General features: G+C 45.8%; 1 protein-coding gene across 1 annotated transcript in view; it reads left to right on the top strand.

Moving 5' to 3' along the window:
- ATP8A2 (ATPase phospholipid transporting 8A2) overlaps positions 1-20,560 on the top strand; it is a 444,846-nt gene that overhangs the window by 218,716 nt on the left and 205,570 nt on the right. Inside the window, exons 25-26 of the mRNA XM_022574515.2 lie at positions 12,647-12,830; positions 16,991-17,101. Coding sequence (XP_022430223.2) covers positions 12,647-12,830; positions 16,991-17,101 — 295 coding nt within the window. The remainder of the gene's footprint in view (positions 1-12,646; positions 12,831-16,990; positions 17,102-20,560) is intronic.

The raw sequence follows: 20,560 nt of genomic DNA, 5'->3' as shown, positions 1-20,560 counted from the left end.
GTGGACATGCTTTACTTTTGGTCAATGTGTGCTTTTCTTTAATCATTAAAACAGACGTACAGCGTGTCCCTGATAGACCACAAACAGGCTGTTTTAGTCAGCATCAAATTCAGGTTACCTCCTGTAAAGCCAGAATGACTTCCCCAGACCTCAATATGTGAGAATTTCTTTTTTTTTTATTTTAAAGAAACAGCGTTATAGAAGATATAATTTCATATACCATACAGTTCACCTCTTTAAAGTGTACAATTAATGGTTTTTAGTAAATTCACAGATATGCAACCATCACCACAGTCAATTTTAGAACATTTTCATCACCTCAAAAAGAAACCCCATACCCTTTATCTATCACCCTACTAACCCACCAAAGTACAGACAGGAAACTGAGAACCAGAGGACAAAGTAACATTGTTGGGTTTTTGTTACATTGCTTGAAAAAAACAATTACGACACCGAAGGTATTGCTGCTTTAGATTCTATCTGTAGTGTGTACCAATTCAGTTTAATGAGACCGTGTGTGTGTGTGTGTGAAAATGAAGGGGAGACAGCAGGTGTCTGCTGTGACTTTGCTCACTGTGACACTGCTCTAGCCGCCCCCTCTGTCACATTCCCTTGATTGGGGGCCCAGTTTGGTCAGTGAGTCCCATTTTGGGCTGTGGGTTGGGTGGAATCATAAGGTTCCTTCCCTGTTGTGGGCCGAGTACTCAGAGCCATCTGCGTAGAGCTGGGAGCCCCTCTCTAGGAGCACCCCCCTGTACATCTCAGGTTTCTCATCTGGAACCCTCTTCACTCTAACCCCCCGCCCCCCGCCCCCCGATCTGGTACCAGCCCTAACCCCTCGGTCAGGTGTCTGGGGAGCTCTGCCTTGGTCCCCTTTCCGAGCTCAGCATCCGGTGCTCTGCCCTGAACGCGGCGTGGTCCCACCAGACGAGGTGGATGTAGCAGGTGCTGGTGGCATCGACCCCACTTACCAGCCTGTAAACAGCAGCCTTGATATTTAGGCAGTGGTACAAGAGGTTACAAAATGTGGTAACCCCATACACGTGGCTGTTCCTGAATTCATCCCCTCTGAAACGTACCAGGTAGAATCAAAGGTTATGATTTGGGCTTCTCTGAACAGGCGAATGAATACTCTTAATCTTGCACTTTCTTTAACCAAACTGCAAGATGATCATTATTCACTTAGTATGATAAGTGTGTCCTTGAACACGAAATGAAAACTGTTCATTATAATTAAGAAGGAGGAGAAAGAGACCTGTGTTTTTTAAAAAATTATTTATTTATGTGTTTATTTATTTATTTATTTTTGGCTGCCTTGGGTCTTCGTTGCTACGTGCGGGCTTCTCACTGTGGTGGCTTCTCTTGTGGCGGAGCACGGGCTCTCAGTGCACAGGCTTCAGTAGTTGTGGCATGCGGGCTCAGTAGTTGTGGCGCACGGGCTTATTTGCTCTGTGGCGTGTGGGATCTTCCCGGACCAGGGATTGAACTTATGTCCCCTGCATTGGCAGGTGGATTCTTAACCACTGCAGCACCAGGGAAGTCCTGGGACCTATGTTTGAAGTCCCAAAAAAATCATTTAAGAAATGGGTAATTCAACAAACACTTGTTTGTTACCTGTTGTGTTTGGTGCAATGGGATTTGAAGTTGAGTAAAGCAAGTCCCTAACACCGGGTAGCTCAGAGCCCAGTCATGGAGACAGAAGTACACAGCTGACTGCGTTTCAGACCAGACTTTATCCGAAGAAGCACCATTACAATGGCCTTGATCAGTTAGAAGACCAAGTTACAGATTAAGCCTGTGATAGACTCAGCGGGCTGCTCTTATAGTTCATTTCTTCTGGGGGTGCACGGTGTATTGGGTTTCGTGTCCTCTCTTTACACAGACCCACGTGTGGGTGGTCACTATGCCGGTGTGCCCACCAGCCCAGGACCTGCTGCCCCGGGTGCTTGATGGCTGGCCATCTCTCTCTGCCACTGTCCAGGACTTCAGCAGATGTCCAGAACCATCACGACTGATTTTCGTGTTCGGTCTGGGGAGTGGTAGAATGCTGCTGTTTCTTTCCTTTTTTCCCCCAGTCCCTTTATGCTTTAGAACAGTTTCAGGTTCAAAGCAAAACTGAAGGAAAGGGACAGAGATTCCCCTATGCCCCTGCCCCACACATGCATGTCTTCCCCCACTATCAACAACCATCCCCCGCCAGAGCGGTACCTTTGTCACAACCAGTGACTCTACATGGACACGTCATAACCACTCAGAACCCATCGTTGACGGTAGGGTGCACCCTTGGTGTTGTATGTTCTATGGGTTGGGACAAATGTACCTCTTGATTTTAACAGTCTTACGTGGGTGGTAATGAAACAGAAAAGCATTATCCTTTCCTGCTATCGACACCAAGAATTAGTGGCTTTTATGTCATATAGGCTTTAGCTTTGAGAAGGGTCTATGCTATTTGGAAGAAAGAGCTTTGTTTAATTTACCTCCATTCCCACCCAACAAATCCCACTTCGAAATAAAAAAAATAAAGGAATGGAAAAGAGAGAGGCATTAATCTGTGCACTAACTCCCCGGATGTCAGAACCTAGACTGGCTACCGCCATCCCTGGGGCTCTCAGGGCTCCTGGCTGTTTGGATTGGGACTGGAGTGAAGGTCGGCAGTGGACAGGCTGCCCCCTTTTTCAGAGTGCGGGTAGTTACAGCTTGGCCTGCTTGTTGGATTGGTAACCAGGTGGCCTTTGTTCCAGGCACCGGTGACAGGTGAAGGGCAGGTGTAATTAAGATCATTCCCTTAAGCGCCTTGCTCGTCATTCATTTTCGGCGTTGCATCAGCTCGTGCCGCCCAGTCCTGATGGAGCCACAAGTTTGCTCCACAACATCAAAACTCAAGCCCTTCTCACCTTTCCTCTGGGCTCTGTTTCCGGTACCCACCTGCCCCACAGCAGAGGCCAGGCACGCTGTTTTGAAACAGTAGTGAAATTTACAGTGGGGAACAGTAAATGTATGTTAACTTCAAGGAAGGCAGACACTCCTGAGAGGGTCTTGGGGGCCTTAATAAAGCATTTCAAGGAAGCGGAGTATCGAATTCATGCTTTTTGTGCTAAAAACATTAAGGTATTTAAATGTGTTATTCTGATCCCTGTTGCAGCCTGGGAACAGGAGAATCCAATATCTTTTATTTAAATCCCAGCCTTCCTCGGCTGCGCCGTTCTTTTGAGCCTAGTACAGGAAGAAACAGAGTCTATAACCAGTCGACGTCGGTGAATATAAAACTGTGTGTAATTCACAACATACAACCTAGTAAAGTTTTTATAAAATGCGGTTGCCCAGATCTTAATCGATTCGACACCATTTAATGGAGATGTTAGGTTTTCAGAAGCCAGCCTCCTGTCTGAGCGCCCCTTGAATTGCTCTGTTTCCCAGACACATGATAAAATTGTCACGGACGCAAGTACGGATGATAAATTCTGAACCCCCAAGCAGGGTATCCTGATTTCAAAGGGGGCCCATTCTCAATTGCAGAGTAAGCTGATCTTCAGCAGACGGGGTGTCCTCCCTTTACCGAGAGCATTTGCGGCCGTGGCGCAGGATCAGGTTATAAGGGTTTTTGTTCACTAAATAAGGAGGATCAAGTTCCCTCTCGACTCACAGCGTTAGATGGTTGGTCTGCACCCCTGAGGCTGGGGAGGATGGGGCTGGGGGGGGGGGCGTCACCCGGCAGGTAGTCATTGAGGTCAGTGATAAATAGATTGCTTCATCTCAGTTGGTAGCATCCTTCCCTTTGAAATTCCTGTTTGTTGAGGAAATTTTTAGAGTTTGGAATCAAGATGTAGAGGCTGTATTAGGATGACTTCAGATGACTAGAAGATCTGTTCTTAAAATTCTTCACCCTTAAACGCTGGGTGATTCATCCCAGTGAAAGTGCACGAGCGAGTTTGTTTTTCAAGGTCCAAACGTAGGAGAATCAGGACTGTATTTTGTGCAGTGCATGTGTGTGTACAGCCCTGAGATATCAGGGACCCCTTCAAACTTTATGTGATTCTTAAATATTAAACATTGAATGAGGTAAATGAACCTTTTAAACAACGAGGATATTATTAGTAGTAAAGGTTAATATATTGTTATAGTGGCAAATTTATATAAATGGTATTTTTTTAAAGCCGCTCAAGGTCTCTTTTGCTTCCACCCTTCTTCCCCCTCCCTTCTCGTTCCCCTTGTCCCCCTCCCCCTTTCTTCTCCTCCCCCTTTTTGATAGAGCTTGAAGATGAACTCAACTGCTGCTTTTGAAAGTTGAGTTATACCTAAAGAGTCTTTTCTGGAGTGTGGAATCATTTACCCTTAATATTTTTGAAAAATGAATACTTAGACCATGTTGAAAATCATCTTTGCACTTACAGGACGCCATGGAAATTTTAAGCTTTCTGCAGTTTGAATTTAATATATGCCCACATATATGTATTAAGTTCCGTATTAAGTTCCTAAAATGACCACAGAATTGCTCCACCGGGATATAAAGCAAGATGGCAGGGCATCTGCCTGCGTCCTGCCCCACCCAGCGCAGTCAGAATCGTCCTATTGCGCCCGTAGTATGCACTCAACCTTCAGTGTGATCAAAGGGAGGCCGCCCTATGGCTGAAACTGGCAAAATACCGGAAATGCTATCAGCACTTGTACATTGTACATTTCAGCCGTACCAAAGGGCCATTGGTATATCTGGGCCCTTAGATTCATTTCTCAGCAAATCCAGTGGCATGCTGGCCTGTATTTCATAGGGTTGGCTGAATCGCATCAGGGTTCGTAGTTACTTCATGCAGATGTTCATCGCCAGTAATGAGATACAGGCCATCATTTTATTCAATCAGCAAGTTCAGCGCTTACTCTGCTAACCACTGAGTTGAATGGTTATTAACAGGGCAGAGGTACTGAGGTATTCGAGATTGCAATAGAGTGTGATTTCAGACTTAAATCCTTGTGCAAAGAGCAAATACACGGTGAGGTGCTTAAATAGAAAGACTTTGGAGGATTTGTGCCACCCGGCATCCCCAAGACCATCTGTAAAGACTGGGTAAGCCCGTGTCTGCTACGCCTTCAAAGTGCTTATGCAAGATGATACTCAGGAACTCACTGTTGGCTTATAATAGTCAAAGCATCGTGATTGAGAGAGGCCGGGGAAAGAGAGCAGGCTTACGTGCTGGCCTTTCCCAGGAGAGCCCAATGCCAGAGAGCATTGCCAGCCATATGTCATTAAGAGCTGTCACAAAAAGCCTGTAATAAGCCTATAATGTTTCCAAGGATGTTAGTAGAAAACAGAATCAAGACCATTTGCTTGTTTGGTCAGGAAGTTTGCAAACAGTGTCCGTTCCTAGACCACAGGAAAAGTGGGGTGTTTTTATCCGCTTCCGAGGGTGGTGAGTTTAGATCTTATAGAGGCATCTGGTCATTTTGGGAATGCTTTCATTCACCATGTTTCTAGGTCTGTTACTTACATGGAAGTTAACATATTTTTGTGTGAGTAGAACTATATTTTTTTCCTCTTGTTCATAGTTACGGTTAGGGATGTAATTAGTCTTAGAATCACGATTGTGGTAGTTAGTTCCCGTTGATTGAAAGCCCACCGTATGAATCGTGGATTGGCAGTGAGGCTGGGGTGAGGGACGGGCAGGATGTGAAGGAAGGAAAGGTAAATCTAAGAGACGAACAGACACATCCCACAGAATGGATGTGGCCAATCATACTGAAAATATAGAGTTCATAGAAATAAATACACCTGTTAGAAAATTTGGGGATCAGTCCTTAAAACATTGGTGGCCCCCCCATGTGGTCTGTCATCCTTTCTGCTCTTTTATGAGGCAGCCAATGAGGTTAGAGAAAGAATAGTAACTTTAGTCCTATGGCATTTTGTAGGAAACCCCACCTTTTATATTACCAATCAGATGTGGTTTTGAAATTTGTTTTTAACTTTTATATTGGAGTATAGTTGATTTACAATGTTCTGTTAGTTTCAGGTGTACAGCAAAGTGATTCACGTACATACATCTATTCTTTTTCAGATTCTTTTCCCATTTAGGTTATTACAGAGTTCCCTGTGCTTTACAGTATGTCCTTGTTGATTATATTAGTATGTATATGTTAATACCAAACTCCTCCTTTATCCCTCCCCCCTACCTTCCCCCTTTGGTAACCGTAAGTTTGTTTTCTAAGTGTGTGAGTCTGTTTCTGTCTTGCACAGAAGTTCATTTGTATCATTTTTTTAAGATTCCACGTATAAGTGACATCATACGACATTTGTCTTTCTTTGTCTGATTTCCTTCACTTAACATGATCATCTCTACGTGTATCCAGGTTGCTGCAGATAGCATTATTTCACTCGATTTCAGATGTGGTCTTGAAATTTTTAAGGATCGAGAGAAACACCAAATGATTGGAGGGTCTCCATAGCACCTTAATCTTCAGAGGAAATGCTGGGGTTGGACAGAACCCTTCACTGCTGAAGCTGCCACGGCTAGAAACCCTCATCCCTGAAAGACCCCTCGGGTGGGGTGCCACTTTCTCAAAGCCTTCAGCTCGTGGACGGCATTTTCCTCTGCACGTTTCCATCCTGCTTTTTAGAGTGTGTTCTGCACTAGCCCCCACTTGTGAGGCTGCCTCTTGGTCAGGCACTGTATTCTTTGGAAAAAAACCTGGAGTGCTCGTTGAGCTGTTGCGTCTCTCCGAGGCACCATCTCTCATGGCTTCCTCATGGATTGGGTTGGTCAAAAAGTTCGTTCAGGTTTTTCCGTAAGATGTTAACCCAACCCAATAGAATACAGCCCCTCTCTACTTGTAAGTTTTTATGATGAGGGAGCACTTCAGTCTCCTCTAGAACCATTGAGTGATTGAGTTTAAATTTCACTTCTTTGTGCCCACAAATAAGCCAGCCCACAGGCTCCAATTGGGTTCCACTAGACACGCCCCCATCCTCCTGCTACCCGTCTGCCCTGAGTCCCGCCTTTGCTGCTGGGCTCCGGGGCCCATCCCAGGCTGCTTTTTGGAGCTTCAGGCTATGGTGAAATGCACTGCAAACTGGGACATGTGCTTAAGTGTGACGGCCTTATACATTTTGGGTCGGAGCACAGATGTAGGACATTCCAGAAGAGGGTAACTGTCCAAGAAGCCTGGACCACTGGCCCTACGTAAGTGCACCAGATATATCTAGAGAAAGAACACAGGGATCAGAGGGACGTTAGTAAGGCAGCCATGGAAACATTTATTAAACAGGTATATGATCGTGCAGTTATTTTTAGATTTTAGACTCATATGTTAGGTGTTTGTATATTACAAACTCTATATGATATTAAATTTTTTAAACTATATGAAATTTTTAAGGTGCTACAATTTTTAAAACATTCAGGATAACCGACTGCTTATAAGAAATTAGGTGTAATGCTTTTTTCAGTGTTTTTGTTTTTGTTTTTTTGGGGGTTTTTTTGCCGTACATGGGCCTCTCACTGTTGTGGCCTCTCCCGTTGCGGAGCACAGGCTCCGGATGCGCAGGCTCAGCGGCCATGGCTCACGGACCCAGCCGGTCCGCAGCATGTGGAATCTTCCCGGACCAGGGCACGAACCCGTGTCCCCTGCATCGGCAGGCGGACTCTCAACCACTGCGCCACCAGGGAAGCCCATCAGTGGTTTTTTAATCAAAGAAAATCTCTTTCATGGGATAGTATCTTTAACGGAAAAACAGAAACTTTCACAAATGAAATCATATATGTTGGCTTCTGCATCATTAAAAAAAAAAACCTAGGAAGTCTTGTATACCTTATTTTGGTTAGTATTTTTCCCTCTCACCCTCATATGTGAGGCACTCGGACAGGAAGCTATTTTAAAGGAAATTCCAACCCAAATTTGTACTTAGTTGGGGTTTAAAAGCAAAGAACCACCTACATATGTCAAGCTTGAAATAAAAGAGGATGAAATTCACTGTTTCTGCTAATTAATTTTGTTATTCTATGAAAATTTTACATGACTCTTGTGCTACGGAAATATAAACTTAGCTAACTAAAACGCTGAGCGAGAGAGAACTTGTTATCCTGTCCAGAACGGCGCTGGCTGCTTCAGTGTGGTCTACGGACAGCAGCATCTGGGTCACCAGGAACTTGTCAAAGTGCACATTCCTGGGTCCCACCCCAGACTTCCCGAATCTGAATGTGTACTTTTACAAGCTTTCTAGGTGGTTCTGACGGTCCCTTAAATACTGAGACTCAGTGATCTCGGGCAGTGGTCTTCAGACGTCCATTTCAGTCATGAGGACTGTCCACATGGAATAAAGAAGTTTGGAAGTCGAGTTAGTAGACGTGTGTAGTGCGTCTGGTTGATTGGTAAGTGTTGTGGCCCTGGTCGAAGTTCTCTTGGGTGCCCTTGGGTGGAGAGCCTTGTAACACCCCTGGTTCATCTGAGCTCAGTTTACAAATCAGTCATGGAGATCCAGCCCCTTTTTGACAAATGGGGCAACTGAGCGCTGAGAAGGGAAGGGATTTGGTTAAGCTTGATTTTGCAAATATCAAAATTTAGAAACTCTGGTGATATTGCAAATCCGAATTGAAAAACTCACTCTGAGACCAAGGCTTTTGTAGATCAAATAAATTAGTGCATGGACGCTAATCTTATAAAAGTAGTTACCAAAGGTTTTACTTAACGGTTATATTTGAAATAACTTTTAAAAGTGAGTTTTAAAATTTCAGGAACATGTATCATAAAATGAGGGACTCCAGGATACTGAATATTTTTAAATCAGAAGGAAAATTTGTTTTGTATGTTAAAATCTGTTGTGTTAGCTTAAAAAAGTGGGTAGAATACCTCTCCAGTTGATTGAAGATCTTTGAGTTGATATCTTTATTCATAATGCACCAAAATAGGTTATACAAGTGACCCAGCACCTAGCTTGGCTCAGATATGGTCTGGAATTCTTATTAGATGGGTTGAATGTATTCTACGCTGGGACTACTTACTTCAGTGTGGCTTGTGATTCCAGGTCACAAATGAAGATTTAAAAAGAGCTGTTACTGCTTCCTGGTAACTTGGTCTACTAAAATACTACTTATGGCTTCAGCGTAGTGAAGCCTATTCAGTTCTGTAAACATTAGCTGTTTGACATCTGTTTTGAACCCCTCGTGTGTGTTAGAATTATGTGTTCTCGAGGCATTGCAGCTGAGGGCGTAATGAATTGTGGATGAGAATCTCATGCTTCCAAAACGCTGGGATATGACTTGGTTTATTTACCCCAGTCAGGGTTTCTCTTTGCTTTTTGGGAAAAGGCAGCTTTGGGACTCGCATAGATTTTACTTTAAGCCATCAGGACTTCCCTGGACCTACCTGAGATACGGATCTCAGAGAGGCAAGCGCAGTGAGCCTGTTGGACTTGCTACTGTCTCACGTTGGCTTACTGCTAAAACCCCAAAATGAAAAGCGACAACTGCAACCTCGGATTTTCTCAGCACCTTCTCTGGTCCACCACCTTGGCCCTTCAACCTCCCAAAACACCATATTCGCATGGCTGGGTGTCTGCCCCTGGGCTCCCTTCTCTCCAGACCACACCTGGTCACCTTGCTTGGTCATCTGGGTGGCACATAGAATCTCAAGGAGCTGCAGCCTCAGTCCAGTCCAGTGCTGTTGAAGAGTCTGTTCACGCTCCCTTGTGATGTCTTTGTGGAAGCAGAGATCAGGATGAAATGATGGCGCTGTTAGGTGAAGTTCTAGTGGGTTGGCCAAAAAGTTCGTTCGGTTAATGAATACGTTGTTCAGTAAAGTTGGTGAAAGTGAAAAACGTCTTTTATTTTTACTTAAAACTGAACGAACTTTTTGGCCAACCCAAGACTTCAAGGAGTGAATAGTTGTCCTTGAAGAGTGATTGATGTCATCACGGAGAGGCACGATGAACGCAGAGATCCCCGGAGTCCCTGCATTCACAGTACCCTAGTGTCTTCCTCGTTGCTTTGTAAAGCCCCTAGCCCAGACGAAAACGGAACAGTTTCTAACTCTTGGGTAGGTAAAGTCAAACAGTTGAAGAAGGATTCTGTCCTAACCACTGAGCAGACGTTTGAAACAAGAATGCACCTAAATGCAAAGAGATGATACTTAATTCCTTTCATCCTTAAGCGACCATAACCATTTCCGATGGTAAGGTGGGGGGCACCTGTAGGGGCACTGTTCAGTTTCTCAAACCTTGACCTAAGCGTGGGTGCTGCCCTCCTCACTTCCTGTTCCACAGTGACCTTTCCTGGGGCATTTGCTTTGTATCCCAGCGTCCATGAACACTCAGCTTTGCAAAGCTAGATCATAAAGAGGGATGTAGTGTGAGCTAATGCTGAAACTGTGAGCTCTTTCCAGCTGGTGTTTTGTACCGCCCCACAGATGCTGTGCTTCCCTTGGACATTGGTAATTACCCCTTTGGGACGCACACACACGGTCTGGGAATCATGGGTCAGATGGCGTGCACTTCTCAGGTGTGTCCGTTTATTTTTTCCAATAATTGAGATTTTGGGGTGAGGTAGGAGACATTTGTTTCACACCTGCTAGGTAACATATGGCTTCACATAGCTACATCACAACCATCTCATGAGGTGGGTGGTTATCATTTTCCCCGTTTCATTGATGAAAGACAAGGACTCGTAGAATTATTTCCCTGTTTAAATCATTAGTAGGGGGCCCAGGAAAAGGTCCTGCTCAGCCATTTAAATTTGAATCCTCTGCTGTTTTCTCTGTACCACATTTGATCTCTGCTTCTATCGAGTTCAACAATGGGACGAGAAATCACATTTGTGTAGCAAATGAGAATTACCGGCTGCGTCTGCCAATAAGAAATTTACTTGGATCCAGGTAGCAGTTGCGTGCACTTGGAGGGAGCAGACAGAGCTTACACGCCTGTATGTTAACATTGTTTAATTGCTTTCACGTAGTCGACTGGAAGATCAGGGATAAACAATGAAAGCTTCCAGTAATTTCCTTTCAGGCTACATTAAAGTAGGTCTGTCATCTGCTACCAGAGAGATGGCGGTCTGCTCTGTTCTGCTCTCGGCTGTCTAGAAGACCCTCCATGAAGCTCTTTTTAAGTTCTGCAGCTTGCCTGTTAAATGACGGATGGAGGACCCAACTGAACCAACAGAAACCGGGCTTTAGGAGGAAAGAGGTGATGAGTGTCATCATACTTCAGCCTTGTTAGTATCTGGAAGAAGAGTTACATTTGTTCTGCTCTAACCCGAAGGACACGATTAGGACTTTTAACTATGCTTATCAACAACAAAAAAGCAATAATAATTTTCAGTGGTTGCAACTTCCCCAAGGAGGCAGTAAATTCCAACCCATCATTGAAAATACCTGTGAAAAGGATACAAGCGAGAGTAGGTCACATGACGTGGCTCCTACAGCCCTTTCGACACTTAGATTCTGTTTTTCCAACTTGTTCATCCTCATTTCTTTGTAACGAGCAAAGGCTTCCAGAATACCTGTCTGCGAGTTCAGCTTGCTGTCTCACCAAACACATTTCCTTCCAGGGTTGGTAAAATTGAAGTTTTCTGTTGGAAACAGGTACTCCTGTGGGTTGGAGGCCATATGAAAGATGCTACTGAGAGAGTCTTTGAGGGTCCCTTCTAGCTTGTAAGCGCAGTCCACACTTAGGTGCGGAGGTCTGTCTCCGGGAAGCTCAGAATGGTCTTTTGCTGTGTGTGTGTGTGTGTGTGTGTGTGTGTGTGTGTGTGTGTGTGTGAGTGTGTGATTGATTTAGGGATTTACCTGTAAATTTCACAGATCAAACACCAGCTTACCAATTTAAAATGTAGAATAGGTCAGTCCTGATGCACTAGTGGTTTTATCATGTTGTTTTATTATCTGGTCTTACAGTCTGAACACACACTTTCTCATAATTAACGCTGCTGTGCTTTGGACCCCGTAGATTTATATTGGCTCTTCCTCCCAGGGGGTGCTTATGGAAAATAGCCCACCTTTGTTGATTCGCTGTGCAAACAACCCCTCTTAGGTACTGGCTACTTCACCTTCTCCTTTGGGGCCATGCTTGTGCGCAGTTCAGTTTTTATAGACCTGCTGCCCTGGGGACTGCCCTTCAAACGCTGCCTCTATCTCTGGGCTAGGGATGGAGGAGTCTGTCTTCTTTCCTCTCACACCAGTCCTCTTTCTGCACTTCTCAAGCCCTGCCAGTTTTCGTTCCCTTCTCTGAAAGCAGGTTTTATAGAAAATTCCCTTGCCAGCCCTGGGTTACGTATGACGGATGGCAAAGCCAAGCTGGGGTCTGTGCTAGTTTTCTGATTTATCGGGAAGATACATCCTAAGACCTGTGTAACCAGCTTAACTGCCCTGGTCATTCGGGAGGACACACGTGCCCAGGAGGAGTTTGCACGTACGGCTCCCGCTGAGCGGCGTGATTACCAACGGGCTGTGCTTGAAGTTAGTCTGAGTTGTGTATTTCATCTGTGAAGTTGGCAAATACTTGAAAGCCACAAGCTACTGTTTTCTGAAAGCTTCTTTGCACATGAGCCTAAAACGTCTGTATTGAATTTGGAAATTGTCCAGTAACTGCCCTTTTAATGCAGTGAAATGTAGATTACAGCTGTTTCCTCTGGAAAGACGCGTAGAGTCGTAACTCCTCTCTCTTCTCCTCCAGAGTGTCCCCCCTGCAGAAGTCGGAGATAGTGGATGTGGTGAAGAAGCGGGTGAAGGCCATCACCCTGGCCATCGGGGATGGTGCCAATGACGTCGGGATGATCCAGACGGCTCACGTGGGTGTGGGCATCAGTGGCAACGAGGGCATGCAGGCCACCAACAACTCGGATTACGCCATCGCACAGGTCAGTGGTGTGGTCGACCCGCCGTCCCATCTTGTCGACAGGGTCCGCTGGGCACGAAGGCCTGGCTGGTGCTTGACCTTCAGTGCAGCCCTAGACCTCTGCCACCCCTTTGGAAGCCGCATGGAGGAGAAACCACCAGTGTATTTGGGTTTCTCTGTTGCCTCGATCTTGTGCAGTTACGAGGCCCTGTCCTGCGGTTTGGGTTTCCTTTCCAGCTGTGGGACGGGCTGGGCTTTCTGTCGTCCAGGTGAGATGTCATTCCTGACAGATGGGTCTCAATGATTTTATAATAATAATCTCTTTCCCTCAACTCTGCATCTGCTGCATGTCCTTTTCTAATGCCATCCCGTGCCCAAGGATGGCTGTGCTCATAGCATCCGTTCTCTGCAATTCCTATACTGATCTCCCCTCTTCCAGAAGGTGCTGGAACCCTCTCTCAGCAGCTACTTAAGGTCAGGGGGAGTCAGGGATTCACCGCCGCTGCCCTCCGGGGCTGTGTCCAGGGCTCTCCAGGACCACTGCTGCCAGGTGAAGTGCCGGGAGCGTGAGCCCTGGGTTTGGGCGGCAGTTCCCCTGCGGTCAGCAGCACGTAGCCTCCAGCAGTTCGGCCACATCCAGCCCGTTCCTCTCTGGACCGTATGTTTCAGCAGAGACTCCTGACCTCTTTAGTAGTTCCTGTCCCGGCAGCCTGAGGCTGAAAGAAATGTCCACTCCACAATGACAGCCCAGAAGTGAAGGAAAATACCCAACCTCCTGACCCCTGGGGTGCATATCTAGACCGTTGATGCTGCTCGACCATCGTGGAGAGCACAGACTGTTTCCTCCTGTCTCTGGGTCACAGTGTGCTGGGATTAAATGCCTGCTCGTTGGCTATAGTTCCCTCGTATTTGTCCACTGTTCAGTCTTTTGAAGAATGTGTTAACCTAATCACGTGGACACAGTAATGATGGCTTTTTCCTCCTTCAAGCTGAGATATGGGGCTGCATCTTAAACATGGAGGAGCTTGCTTCAAGCTGGTCCTCTGCGGCTTTGGGAACTCCACCTCCCGGAGCGGGCCTGTGCCTTAGATCCCATCTCCAGTTCCCTCCCAGCTGGTGGTTGTGCAAACACTGGGAAGAACTGCAGGATCCTCATGGCTCCGAAAAGTGCATGAAATCAGCCTTGTTCCTTTGGGTTTTTTTTTTGTGGTACGCGGGCCTCTCACTGTTGTGGCCTCTCCCGTTGCGGAGCACAGGCTCCGGACGCGCAGGCTCAGCGGCCACGGCTCACGGGCCCAGCCGCTCCGCGGCACGTGGGATCCTCCCGGACCGGGACACGAACCCATGTCCCCTGCATCGGCAGGCGGACTCTCTGCCACTGCGCCACCAGGGAGGCCCCAGCCTTGTTCCTTTGTTGATTTCAAATAAATCCTCAAGATGACTGCTGAAGTCGGTAGGAAGAACGAATTCCGATTTTACAGGTGGGGAAACTAGGGCTCCTTCATAATAGGTGACCTGCCATGGGTCTCAGGCCCCAGGGTCAGAGAACAGCAGACCTGCACGTGACCTTGGGGAACCAGCCCTGCACACCTGCCCAGTTACTTTGCCGAGTCAACTGCTCCAAGGCCTGTGGGACTCATGCTTCCTGCAGCCTGTCAGCAACTATAGACGTTATACACCCCAGCATTATTAAATACTTGAGTTATAGCATCATCTGGCTGGCAGGGATCTTTAGAGATTTCCTAGGAGCTCCAGGCAAATATTTGTCTGTCTTTTTCTTTCAAATGTCTAGGGAAGGGAGATTCCATGACTTGCTTTATTGAAACTGTACTAATAGGATGTGGGATCTGGAGCAATTGGTCTTTTCGAATTATTAAAGGCCAATCAAAATTAAAAGCAAATCAAAATCAAGGGAGGGCGGAGAGGGGAGCAGGACTTTGTAACTCTAGTTAGGGGTTTTCTTGCCCATCCAGCGCAAGCCAGAGGAGGGGAGCTGACGGGTGGAGCTGACGGGAGGCCCCATATGGCCGCCATCCCTCCTGCCCGCCGTCCCGTTCACGCTTAGGCAGAGATCCCGTTATTTGGGGGCTGCGTTCTCCTTGCCCTACACCCTCTCCACCCGACAGTATGCTTCCTCCGCCTTAATTACTAGGTAGGAAATGCCGCAGTTTGCTGAATTCCTTTAGCTGAAGTTAATAAAACAATCAGTGTCTTTGGTTGGAGTTAACGCCTTGCCCTGGATCTGTTGATTTTCATGTGGACGAATACATTTTTGATTGGGTTTTCGAGAACGTGCCCTGGAGAGTCGCTCCAGAAGGGAAGAAGTTAGCTCAAAGACTTGTCCTTGGGAAAATGAGGAAGTCGGCAAAGCTCTGCTTCTATTTCTTCCCCACCGGCCCCTGCTTCTGTCCGCAGGAGTGGCTCTGGGACTGACGGCCGGCCCCGTCTTGCTGCTTTGCTGTGCGTGGGCCGCCCGTGTAGTGTTGAGTCTCCAGCCCTCGGCTGCCTGCTCTCCTCGGGAGAGAGTCATTTGTGCCCCCTGCCTTCTTAATGTTTTTTGAGAGACCTCATGAAAATAGCATTTCGATTTAGGATCTGTTTTTTGTTTTTTTTTTTTCCTGAAAAAAAGTCACTGTAGCGCCAAGCCAGCACCTTCGGGATGATTCCAGCAGATGTTCTCTGTACCCACTGAAGGCTGAACTCCAGGGGGTCCAGGTCAAATGCAAACTTCCTTTTTATTTGTTTCGCTAGTTATTTTATGATTCCCCGTTCCCCTCTGGAATCCTTGATGAGCCTTTATGGAGAGTTTTATTTTTCCATATGTACCTACTCCTCCCATTTTGGGGTCTCATTCAGCTTTTCGAGCAGCACGTAGGTGAGACATCTGCCTTCCCCGATCTGCAGAAACTCGCCGAGATGCGATTCACGTGGGACTGAGCCCCTCTTCTTAGCGCTAAAGCAAACTATTGCATGCCTTCCTCTTGAAAAAGTATTTTTAAAAAGATACTATATTTTCAGGCAGCCTTTCTTTTCTACAGATAGTTCAATATAATCTCAAAAGTCATCTGGAACGAATACGAAATTTACAATAGCACCAGGATTTCTAGTATCTGTGGATGTTCTCACTCCGACCTGGTTATCTCTCCTGGGAAAGAAAACAGAATTTGAGTTTGTGGACTTCCCTATGACTCAGAACAGGAGTTAAGGTTTTAGTTCAAGGCAACCAAGAAGGGATTCAGCACCAGGCCAGGCCAATTGAATATACTGTGAATTTAAGCAGGGCTGCACCCACAGACGGTGCGTACACGCCAGAGTACGCCCAGGCTACAGCCCAGAAAAACAACCCATTTCCCTCCCTCCGGCCCCTTGTCCACACTTTTGGGGACCTTTGTGAAAGAGGACAGAAAGAGCTAAGCCAGGCTAAGGGGAGGGGAGGCTGAGGAGATATGATTGGAGTGGTGACCCCCTGCCACAAGGAGGATTCAAGTATCTTATTGGAATATTGCTGAATATGTCACTGTGAGAGCTAAGCTGTCACATCGCTCTGAACTTAGTAGCAGCTGACTGTCGGTGTTTTGTTCGGATGGATGACTGCGTCGCACTCCAGCAAGAGGGGCCGTGTACTTGTCGGAGGCCACAAAAAGGGGAAGGACGTGGGTATAGAAGTGGAGGGCAGAGCGTGTGTCTGCGTCTGTGAGTCTCACTGTCTTTAACCTGCAGGCTGACAGCGGAGACAGGTAGCGCATGTATGTGCATCCCTTCTGTTTCCAAGGATACTGGTGCACGAGTGTCCCCGTCCCTTGTTCCTGTTGTCATCATAAAACCTGTGATTCAACGGAAGCATCTGATTCCCACTGCTCTTTTCTTCCAGTTCTGATGGGCCACCTTCTTTTAATAATTAAGATCCTGAAAAAGAAGTTGCATAAATAGATTTTCACAAGAATAGCCATTCGAAGTCCAGCTGTGTGTTTGGGGAAAAGAAAAATTCTGTAGATTTAAGAGGAGATTTTAGTCATTCTCACCTGGCCTGAAAGCTCTGCCTTTAGAGGGAATGATATTCTTGGGTTACCTGTAGAATCCGGTTTCCTCCACTCCCTGTCAGTCTCCTCCTCCAGAGGACGTTCTGTGATTCTCCTTCCCAAGTGATGGGCTCTCCTGGACCCTTTCTCTTTCCTTTTTCAGTTTTCCTACTTGGAGAAGCTCCTGCTGGTTCACGGCGCCTGGAGTTACAACCGGGTGACCAAGTGTATCCTGTACTGTTTCTACAAGAACGTGGTCCTGTACATCATCGAGGTGAGTAAGGCTGCTTCTTCTTTGAAGAGGACAGCCTTTAGGTAATTAGGTCATTTCAAGGAAGGATTTTGTTCAGGGATAAGTAAAAAGATACTCCCCTGATGTATCGAGACCTGTGACACACACAGCCTCTTTGAAACCGGGGACACCTTCCAGGTCCAGGTTCTCTGGATCAAAAGCCAGGAGTCCCGGGATGCCTTCTCCACACTGCACGCCCTCCTCCCTCTGCCCAGCGGACAGACGGACAGGGGAAGGCCCTCTTCTGCGTGTCCCTCCTGCCATCACTCACACCCTCCTCCCCCAGGTGGCCAGAGCCTCAGAGCAGCCGGTGGCTCCTTGCCTGGTGGGCACAGAGACATTCCTAGGCAACCCATCTGTTTTTATCTTGACTCGAATGAAAGGGTTTCTGGCTGGATGTCTCATGGAATCTGCAGGTTTCCTGAGCTTTCGTTTATTGCTTCGGGGATATTTAGATGCTGCCACTTCAGCAGGGAGGATGTGGGATTGAGTGGGAGGAAGCCAGGAATGTAATTAAAAATCTCTCAATGAACTCATTGGGTTGTCAGCCTGTTTTTCAAGATGCTGATTCCGTTGTAAGTGAAATAAATGTGCTGTCTGGGACTAGCAGGGTGGATGGGGCGGGCCGAGGGACAAGTGGAAAAGGCACTTCATGTTTGGTCCCGGGGGCACCACCAGCCACCTCGTTCCTCCTTTTGCTATAAAGGTGTGGCCGTCATGACTAAGAGATTTCCAGAAGTGTTTCCTAAAGAGGAAGCAGGCAGTCACTCTATGGGACAATAGAAGAGCAATGGTCATTGTGTGTGGTGCTAATATCTCCTTCTATTGTGGGTTATTTTGTGTCTGATTTCTCAACTCTTGGCAGAAATAATAACCGAGGCATATATCCACTTTTTCTGATGTGGTCCCTTAAATTCCTCAACTCAGATCATTGAACAAGTGGTTTGCTCATGGAACTGTGATTAACCATTTCTTTACCAAATTGTCTATTCCTTCCAGTTGAATATGCAGGTCAGACTTAGAGGTTCACATCACTCACTCTCTAACTAAACTCCTACCGAGTAATTTTCCCAAGTTGTGCAGGTTGTGCACTGCACAAGCCTGCCCAGCCAAAGTGGTCAGTAGGGCTGAAATATAGGAACACCTAGAAAAAGAGATGCATTTTTCTAATCTGCACAAAGGGCAGCCCGCTTGCCTTGTCTGCTCGTCTCGTGCTGCCGTGTTCACCTCAACCCACTCCGAGTAAGAACTTTGCGATGTTACACGTAATGGACTTTGTGGTGTCTGTCTTCTTCCTGTCCACATTTTGACAATTCGCTTTAGGCGCTTAAAGATGTTTGCCGCCACCCCCCATGGCATTTTTTGCGTCTGTGATAGGAGTCACTCCTGAGTGTCACTTGGGATCGTAGATAATTAGTGCTGTGGACTGAAGTGACGAGCATTGGAGTCCCCGTCCCACATAACAGCCCAACTTTCACAGGCATTTTCATCTCCTGGAGGTGCTGGCTTCAGAAGATTTCTCAATAATCTGGTTTTCCTCACAATCAGCACATTACAGATAGCCTAGACTTCTTATCAAGACATTCTCCGTGAAGCCCCAACCCTTGAGTTTTCCAGAGCTTCCTTGGGGGCCCTTCTTAGTCGTTTACACCTACTATCTTGCCTTTTTCCTTTTTTAAAAAAAACATCAAGGGGGCTGAGGCTGTGAGGAGTACAATTTCAGTCTGTCTGAAAAATGCTGTTTGGAACACTTTCAATTCTGAAAGTGCTGGGCGAGTTCCTTACATTAATATTTCAATTGTGGCCAAGCAACAGGGATTAAATGGTCTTTTCTAAACAGCCTTTTAAACATTCTTTACAGGATGAAAAATGAATGAATGAATGAATGAATGAATGAATAAAATGTCTCCACTGATCCATGCCCAATTTTCTCCTTAGTATTTCTGGGCAATCTTAATTTTATTTATTACTTATTTATTTGTTAGTTTATATTTTTGGGGGGGGGTGTTTCAATTTTGTTTTTTTTTTTAACATCTTTATTGCAGTATAATTGCTTTACAATGGTGTGTTAGTTTCTGCTTTATAACAAAGTGAATCAGCTATAGATACACATATATCCCCGTATCTCCTTCCTCTTGTGTCTCCCTCCCACCCTCCCTATCTGACCCCTCTAGGGGGTCACAAAGCACAGAGCTGATCTCCCTGTGCTATGCGACTGCTTCCCACTAGCTATCTATTTTACATTTCGTAGTGTATATATGTCCATGCCACTCTCTCACTTCGTCCCAGCTTACCCTTCCCCCTCCCCGTGTCCTCAAGTCCGTTCTCTACATCAGTGTCTTTATTCCTGTCCTGCCCCTAGGTTCTTAATAACCTTTTTTTTTTTTTTTAGATTCCATGTATATGCGTTAGCATATGGTATTTGTTTTTCTCTTTCAAACTTACTTCACAATGTATGAAAGACTCTAGGTCCATCCACCTCACTACAAATAACACCATTTCGGGTTTTTATGGCTGAGTAATATTCCGTTGTATATATGTGCCACATCTTCTTTATCCATTCATCTGTTGATGGACACTTAGGTTGCTTCCATGTCCTGGCTATTGTACATAGAGCTGCAATGAACATTTTGGTACATGACTCTTTTTGAATTATGGTTTTCTCAGGGTATATGCCCAGTAGTGGCATTGCTGGGTCATATGGTAGTTCTATTTTTAGTTTTTTAAGGAACCTCCATACTGTTCTCCATAGTGGCTGTATCAATTTACATTCCCACCAACAGTGCAAGAGTGTTCCCTTTTCTCCACACCCTCTGCAGCATTGATTGCTTGTAGATTTTTTGATGATGGCCATTCTGACTGGTGTGAGATGATACCTCACTATAGTTTTGATTTGCATTCTCTAATGATAAGTGACGTTGAGCATCCTTTCATGTGTTTGTTGGCAATCTGTATATCTTCTTTGGAGAAATGTCTATTTAGGTCTTCTGCCCATTTTTGGGTTGGGTTGTTTGTTTTTTTGATATTGAGCTGCATGAGCTGCTTGTAAATTTTGGAGATTAATCCTTTGTCAGTTGCTTCATTTGCAAATATTTTCTCCCATTCTGAGGGTTGTCTTTTCATCTTGTTTATGGTTTCCTTTGCTGCACAAAAGCTTTTAAGTTTCATTAGGTCCCATTTGTTTATTTTTGTTCTTATTTCCATTTCTCTAGGAGGTGGGTCAAAAAGGATCTTGCTGTGATTTATGTCATAGAGTGTTCTGCCTATGTTTTCCTGTACGAGTTTTACAGTGTCTGGCCTTACATTTAGATCCTTAATCCATTTTGAGTTTTTTTTTGTATATGGTTAGGGAGCGTTCTGATTTCATTTTTTACATGTAGCTGTCCAGTTTTCCCAGCACCACTTATTGAAGAGGCTGTCTTTTCTCCATTGTATATTCTT

Source organism: Delphinapterus leucas, chromosome 18 (assembly GCF_059928025.1).
Source record: "Delphinapterus leucas isolate spDelLeu-1000000601 "Yukka" chromosome 18, BTC_Dleu_Yukka2, whole genome shotgun sequence".
Lineage (NCBI taxonomy): Eukaryota > Metazoa > Chordata > Mammalia > Artiodactyla > Monodontidae > Delphinapterus > Delphinapterus leucas.
The sequence above is the reverse complement of the archived record's forward strand: the minus strand, read 5'-3'. Positions and strand labels throughout refer to the sequence as shown.